Source organism: Chenopodium album, chromosome 9 (genome assembly GCF_948465745.1).
Source record: "Chenopodium album chromosome 9, dcCheAlbu1.1, whole genome shotgun sequence".
Taxonomy (NCBI): domain Eukaryota; kingdom Viridiplantae; phylum Streptophyta; class Magnoliopsida; order Caryophyllales; family Amaranthaceae; genus Chenopodium; species Chenopodium album.
In genome coordinates, this window is record NC_137842.1 from 64,335,532 (window position 1) to 64,344,274 (window position 8,743).

Here is an 8,743-nt window from a genome sequence, read left to right on the forward strand (position 1 = left end):
AAAAATGAAAAAACACAAAAAAAAAAAAAATCAAGGAGTAATTAAGTTTAAATTATAAAATGGGGATTTTGAATTGATTAAATTTTAGATGAAATTAGTGAATAATTTGCGAGTAGATTAGTACCTGAAGAGTAGTGGCGCAGATTAAGTGGTTTGATCGGATGATAAATGAGAATGCTGAATTTGAGGTTTCAATGAAAGGGTTAGGGTGGCGGCTTGTAGTGAAAGTGACAGTGAAAGAGGAAAGAGAAAGACTATTTATATTTTTAGTCAATGGTCAAGTCAACCTTATTTTTGTTGTTGACTTGTTATTTTGGGATTAGGGTACAATTAGGTCAAGTTTGTAGAGCCTCATTGCTTATAAGAGTAATAAAATGGATATTGGCCATATTGCGCACAACAATGTTTGAATAATGCGGAGAAATAATTATGAAATCCTAAAAATAGTGTAGTGCACCCGGGTGCGCCAATCACGCATTAATGAAATATAAGATTGTAACTTCTAAGATAATATTTGAACGGTATATTGTGAACAAAAATGGTATTGCTCTCAACAATGTCTGAAAGTAAATAATTTGTAAAATGATGCATTAAATCCGTGGTTGCATTTAATTTGTATACATGTATTGCTTGGGAATGATTCACGAAATTTACAACTTATTTTTCTCTTAATGAAAATATTGAAACCACGTATCACTATTAAATACGGTATTAAAATTTCATATCTAAACTAAGGTGCGGAGTAGTACTTATTAAATGTGCAATCTAGAAAATGATGAGTTGTGATAAAATTTAAACACGTACTAATAATTTAGAGGGTACGAGGAAGGGAATTTCAATGACATTAATAACAAATACTAGTTATTCAAAGTGATTTCGCAGGTATAAATTAAATGAACTGCCTCAGTTATTTATGATTTTTTTGTGTTGATTATGTGCTACAACACAACTAAAAAAACATGAGTTTATCTATTTTGAGAAAGACTAATCTATCTTTTGGTTACATTATTTTTTGTTAATAACAAGAACGAAAAGTCATTAGCAAGAACGACAATTTAGTTAAAAAAAATGATCTTAAGTGACAATTTAACACAAAAATTAATTGAAGAGACATTTGCACCAACAAATCTATAGTATAATTTTCCAAGGAAAAAAAAAAAAAAAGCCCTCCTTAAAATGCCTTATTTATTTTAATTATTTTTTCCCTTTTAAAGTTTTTAAATAAATATTATATCTCTTATTATTTCTCTAATTCCATAATTACCCAATTTTTTTTCCAACCCCACTTTTCATTTTTTTAACAAGGGGTTGGAAAAATTAAGTGGAAATATATAAACCCTTTTTTCCTCCAAATTTTTAATCCTTAAAAAGGGGTCGGCACTTTAAATGAAAAATTAACAAGAGAATTTAATTTAAAATACAACAACGAAAGTAAAATTAAAATCAGCATTTCTGATAATACAATATTGTAACCGATTTATATGTTATATTTGATCATATTTTATTGTGTTTTTTCCATTCTCTTACTCTTTTAGAGCTATTGTTTTTTAAATTTCAATATTGCTCTCCTTGGTATGTTTTATTATGTTTTTGTAGGAAATGGCTCAGTTTGCTAGTTGTTAGCTTTGATGGTGGTTTGATTTGCTAGAGAAAGTGTTTAGTGTGCAATGGGAGGCATGGCATCCTACTCCACAACCTGCTTGTGGCAATTTTTTCGCAGCCACAACCTGCTTGTGGTCGTTCTTTTAACAATGTGTTTAGAGTCCTAATAAGATAGAATTTTCTAGTTTTTTATAAGGATATAAATAGGTTAATAAGAAGATAAATCAATAAGATTTTTCATATTTTTATTATTTTGAGTTTTGCGTTATTTTAGTTTTACGTGCATTATTTTGCTCTCCTTTATTATTCAAGTTTTGTTCATTGAACATTTACTTTCAAGCTTCTAGTAATTCAATTCAAGAATTTATTTCCTCTCCTTTATTATCCTATTATTATTGTTATTATTATTTCTCTTATTGTTTATTTTATTTATTTAATTATCGTGTTTGAGTAGTTTCATAATCTAGGGTTGGGTTAAACCTTAATATGGATTGATGTGTTAATTGATTCCCAATTCCCATTTTTATTAATTTATAATTCTTCTTCATTAGGGCTGATTTTATTATCAATAAACGACTAGGAATAGTGTAATTGAATGTGATTAGGTTTGCAACGAGAGTTGATTCATCTTAATTGATTTTAGAACCCTAATCAAAAGTAAGAGCCTTTATGCATTAGGATAGCTAATTTTTCTTGCTAGGACTTATAGGGTGTCGTTCTCAATGTCTTTAATATGTATGATTCCATGACAACATGTATGATTGCTTATTAGGGAAGCCACTTGTTAATTGAAAGAAACACTTGGTATTGTTATAGGGAGAACCCGTCTTGTAGAATGGTGCATCGATTTGTATTAGTGGGTATACATATTCCTAGATGTCTTTAGCTCTTGGGTTATTCTTGATTATTTTCTTGCTAGAATTCAGTTTAGTATTATTTCATATATTTGTTTGGTTACTTGCTTAGCTTTAATTCAAGTCAATTTGATTAGTTTGAAATTTTGATTCAGTTAGTCTCTTGGGATTCGACCCTTACTTGCTCAGCTACATAGTAGAGATAGTCCTGTTATTTTAATAGGTACGCGACACGCCTATTAATTTGCAAGTAGCTATTATAAAAAATAGATATATTTAGCCAAATGTTGCATGGGATTTTTTTTATTAAGAGAAGTGTGGAATGAGAATAATTTTTTCTTAATAAACTATCGCCGAAATTATTTTACCAAGTTGTCATTAGGGGTCAATTTTTTACCAATAATCCGACCAGTTGACCAAATCTAGAGTGTATTCTATTAACGTGTTTTTAGGTTATCTAGCCTTAATTGAAATCATTTGAACTTGCTGAAATTATAAATAGACACGAGAGAGGGGAAATAATAACATAACTAACTTGTAATCAATACATACGTATATTGCAAAACTTAACTAAAAGTAAGTAACATGAGCTTATCATCATAATCTATCATGCCTTACATTAACCCACTAAACCCAACCACTAATATTATGACTCCACTAACACAAACTAATTACTAAGGAGTTAACTAATCACCAACAATTTGAAGCAAGTATTCCAACGGAACTAACATGAAATCATTAAGTTTTAAACTACCTAATTAAATACATGTACATTGAGCTAATGGGAAATTTTTAAGGACTCATGGAATTAAGGATGGAGTTAAATATCTCTCTTCTTTAAGTAGGGATAAAGAAGGCTTAAAATCTCTTCAGCACCAATTTTTACAATAGCTGGGCCGCTTGCAAATTTAGCCCTAGTAAATAAAGGTGTACTTAAGGCTAAGCTACTTAAAATCAGCATCATTAAGTTATTTAAATGTCCGTTAACTAAATCCATCCCTTCTCCTCAAAAAAAAAAAAAAAAAACTAAATCCATCCCTTCCATCCAAAATAAAGTTAAAATAAATTAAAACAGGGCGTACGGGCTTTTTTGGCATCAGTTTTGGTTTTCAGTTTCCTGTTTTTTTAAAAACCAAAAACCAAAAACCAAAAACAGATAACAAGAAAAAAGAGTTTTCACTTTTTTTTTGTCAGTTTTCATAATTACCATAATTTTAATAAGTTTATATGATTTTTGATTCATTATGGGACTTATATCATATACTTTTAGAGAACAAAAAACCAAAAAACAGAAAACCACAACAATGCCAAACGTATGTATTTGGTTTTATGAAAGAAAAATTCAGATAGGTATTAAAATCTGCTTAAAACAAGATAATCAAAGTATTACAACCAATTTCTCAATAAGTTTCACACACCTAAATAGAGAAATTATTCAAATTACATAAAAGTAAATGTAGAACTCTGTTTATGGAGCATAAATTGTTTAGAGAACTCCCAAAGCTAATGATAAGTCTATAAAACTAGCATATAATTAGCATACAACCATTGAGGACTTAACCATCTGCAGAATATTACAATGATACATATAATTGTATGCTTGATACCTCGGCTCTTAAGCATTTTCTTCAACTCTTTCTCCAGTCTCACGGTCATCTTCATTCACCACACGCGCAGATATCCCAGAAGGCGAAATGAGACTCTCAGTATAGTCCCACACGTCTGCTATAGCTCTGTGATAGACATGTCCTCTTCTATGACGTTGCCAAATTACAATAACCTCTACATATTCTGCTTGACTAAGATCAAGTAGCATAAGCTGGTTTAAGTGTCGACTTACCAAACATTTTCCAGACTCAAATATGTAAAGCAAAATTACGCCTTTGATATTGATTGAGAACGATTTCTCCCAAGATTGCTTGTCACCATTATTCTTTAAAGTCCAAACATCAGAAACATGCTTAGTACGTCGTCTTCTACCAATTACAACAGAATTGCAACACAATGACAAACACCCTTTTCTCTCGAATACCTTAGCATCGAAATACCCAGTAAGCAAATTTCCCAATGGGACTTTTGTCAATAGTCCACTAACTAAGTTCAACCCAACGATATGACTTTCCTGATCCTCAGATTCTCTTCTGACTATCGGGGACCAATAAATAGTATCATCAACTAACACTGAGTAATAACGTCGATCTATAGAAATGAACCCTTTCTCTTCTATGCAAGACGTTGCTTTCCATTCCCCGGTTTTCAGTGAATAAACACTAACACGACACACACCCTCCTCAGAATGTACTAAACACCCTATCTTATAGTCATCAATACTAGATATGTAACCAAACCCGACACCGGCAACATCATCATTTAGCACATAATTAAATTCAGGACCACCAGCATTGTGGTATTGTTTTGTTACAGGATTCCACAGAGTAAATTCAAAAACATCGCTATCAAACATGCACAAAAGACCATTACAAGAACCCACGACACGAGCCCGACGAGTATACCTCGGGTCATTGTTATTAGAATACTTATCATCTAAGGTGACAAATTCTTTCATATCGTAGCGTTCATCAAAGGATAAATAAGAGCCGCGATTTCGAAAACTGTAAAGCTCCTTATAAATGAGGGATTTGGTGTTGGACAATGAAGAAAATTTGAGGTGGGTTTTTGCGAATCTGTTACTTGAAATTGTAGAAAGCCAAAATTTTGACACAGATTTGAAGCGGGTTAAGGGTTTTACCGGAAGTCTAGGCAGAATCATCTCTACTATTACATCATCCGGAAGAGTTGGTAATTTGGATTCCGATTTCGCTGTTGTTTGCTCCATTTTTTTCGCTGATTTTTCTACCTCTTGCATTTGATCAACACCTGAAATTGATGAATATGAAATTGAAAAGAGGAATTGGGTTAGATTAAAATAATAATAATAATAATAATAACAATTTAATTCAATGATAGTTTAGATAAAAATGAGGATGAATTTGAGATCTGATTAAGTTACCTGAAGGTTTGAAACAATTGCGCAGAAAATTTAGAGCCTTGGATCAGACTGGGGCTATGGAAGGAGGCTGTAAAGATGGGAATGAGACAACTGAGTGTGTAAGAAGATAAAAGAAGAGTATATATCTAGTAGGCCAAGAGCCCAAGATATGAGAGTGTCTCTAACCTAAAATATCTTTATGGATAAAGAAAATTAGTTACGGTCTTAATTACGCGTAGATAAAAATGTGAAAATTGTTATTAAATTCGCGATGGTATCTTCCTCTTAAATCAATAATGATACTCCCACAATCCCCAAATTAGATTTGTCTAAATTGATGGCAAATCTTCAACCAAACCTAGCTATGATCTTCTTAATTTTTCCGTAATATAGGAGATCGATTAAGTAGGGAAACAAAAAAATTGTTTTGTATATAACGTAATCTACTTTATTTATTAAGCTAGAAATAATTAGTTTATCAAAATAGTGGCGAAGATTTTTAAATGCTTGTGACGAAGATTTGAATAGCACGAAATATTTTTAAACCATTAAGAAATACATTCCAACTTTTTAAAAAAAATGATACTACAATTTTCTTTAAAAATAAATGTCAATTTCAAAAAACAAAATTTTTGGCATTAGTAATAACAATCTCTAACAAGATTGTAACACCACCCTCAAAATTCTTACGAATAAAAAAGTTATTATCAAATATTTAAACATGAATACATGATAGACTATGTCTCATATATTTTCAAGTGGATAATAATATTTTATGAAGATTTAATATGAGAACATCAATCTTTTCAGAATGAAAAAAGTCATCTGCTTTTACATTTAACTCAATTTCATCATTTTGTTTCCCTCTTTATTTTATTAATTATTATTTTTTTTCTTCTACTCTACTAGCTTTAATTTTTATAATTAGACACATTAAATAGATGCTTACTTTTTTCTTCATTTATTTTTTTGGACAGAAAAAATAGATGCTTCCTAAAATCATAGGTCCAAAACATATTAATAATGATGAGCTTACCGGCGGCTTGCAAATTGACACTCATATACTCCATTCGTGTTTTAGTAAGTGTTACACTTATTAAATACGACTGTGTTAGTTTTATTAAGTGTTACACTTCCTTTTTTAAGCAAAAAGCTATATTTAAATATAATCTCTCTCATCTCACGGTCCCACCCAAACCCAACAATACTTTTTTTTATTAAATACGACTGTGTTAGTTTTATTTCTTTTCTCTTACATCCATTACTTTTCAATAAACTATTAACCTCACTATCTTTCTTCTTTAATTTTTAATACTTCAACTACCTTTTATTTTATTTAAGTCAATTATATTGCCTAAAACTATGTGCCGATCAAAATATAACACTTATTAAAACACGAAGGGAGTAGTAGTACATATGATATTCTCGTTTTATTACAGCTTTGATAATGAAGATTTAGGTGAATAAATTTATGGTGATACATTCTACAATTAGAATCAGGAGTCTGTTATTTAGACTAAGCCCAAAAAAAAGCACACAATTCTAAAAACAAATTGTTAGCATTATATTAGGCCAAGAACCAAGTGACAGATAACCTGGCTAAGAATGCTAGAGATACTCTAAATATTTTGAACCAGCGTTGTATTATACTAGTTTCTCCAAATATATGTATTAATAGTTTAGCTAGTGACATTGCTAATCTAAATAGGGGTGATAACCCTCAGGATGTAACTTTGCCGTAATTATTTTACCCTTTCTCATAAAATAAATAAATAAATAAATCTAATATCTAATATATATAAATAAAGTAGGCATTTTTGGAGAGCATTCGGCGCGCCACATAAGCAAAGGTATATTTTTGACCAATTAAAAATTAGAATTCTATTTTATTTTAGAATTAAAAAATTCATTTGCCACCTAAATAAAAGCGACGAATGAGATTTAAGAAATTTGTCACTTAGGTAAAAACAACGAATAATGATTTATGAGGATTTAATTTATTTAAAAACTAAAATTTATCTCTTAAAAAAATCATCTTAAGATAATCTTTATAGTGTTTATGATAAGAAATAAAAATTATTATTTAATTGTAATTAAATTAAAATTTGTGATCCCTACCACTATAAATTGACGCATTCTACGACACACATAAAATCTCATATCAATACAAAACCAAATCAAGCGAATTTTGTGTCCGTTTTAGGTCATCAATGGTTGCGTAATTCTTAATTAGTTTAATTTTTTAAATTCCATGTGTTAAATGTATATATTGTGATTATTGCTTACATTGTGTTTATTTGGAAAACTTAATGATTATATGTTTATGTTTTGTTTATTGAATTTTATTTTTACATGTAGATCTAATTAAATCAGAGAATTAAATTCAATCAAAAATGATTGGAAAATCAAAGTGCGAAGAGGTATTATATCTTTATAAATCGTTTACATTTTTTTAATTTTTTATAGACCTTTTTAGTTTTTAGTAATTAATTTTATGATTAAAATAATTTTTTGTGATTTTGGTAGCATAATCAAGCCTTCAAATTAACTTAATTTTTATTTTTAATTACATTGCGTTCGTGCCTCAATTAAAGTCAACTTTATACAATTTCGTCCAAAATAAATTGAAAGAAAAGTTCAGGCCATTAGATATTTTTCAATCGTTACAAATAAGAAGCAATATCGCACAACAACAAAATAATGATTTAATTTTTTAAAATATTATTGTTCGGGCGATTGAGGATGATGATAAAATTCAATGTATAGATCTAGATTTGATTTTGTACAATTAAAATTTTTAGATCAATTTCACAACAATTTTTCACTTCCCGGTAGATATATATATTGATTTATTTTATAAGACTATAAAGATTAATTTTATATGAATTTTATTTTTGCTAACATGTTTTATTTATCCATTTTGATTATATGGAAGCGATATGGGTGTGAACGAAGGTGGTGATTTTATCTAAATAGAAGATAAATAGTATACATGATTTTATTATTTTTTAATATTTTTATCTTTTAAAAAACAATGAATAATGATTTAGGATTTTAATCATTTAAAAATAAAAAAATATCTTTTCATATTAAAGATTTTATCCCAATATGTAATTGATAAAATATCACATTTACAAAAAAAAAATTTGAAAGATATCATATTTACAATTATTCATATTTTTAAATTCAGTAGTCATATAATTAACAACCACAATAAAATACAAAACAACAATAAAAAAAAAATGTCGAATTATAAATTACATTAAAAAAAAAACTTTTTGTAATAGGCAATAACACT

General features: G+C 29.0%; 1 protein-coding gene across 1 annotated transcript; it reads right to left on the reverse strand.

Annotated features, from left to right (window-relative positions):
• Nucleotides 1-4,071: 4,071 nt before the first annotated feature.
• LOC145557935 (F-box/kelch-repeat protein At3g23880-like) lies at nt 4,072-5,321 on the reverse strand. The gene has a single exon (XM_081619111.1). The coding sequence runs from the start codon at nt 5,290-5,292 to the stop codon at nt 4,072-4,074; it is 1,221 nt and encodes a 406-aa protein (XP_081475237.1). The 5' UTR covers nt 5,293-5,321.
• Between the last annotated feature and the right edge of the window lie 3,422 nt (nt 5,322-8,743).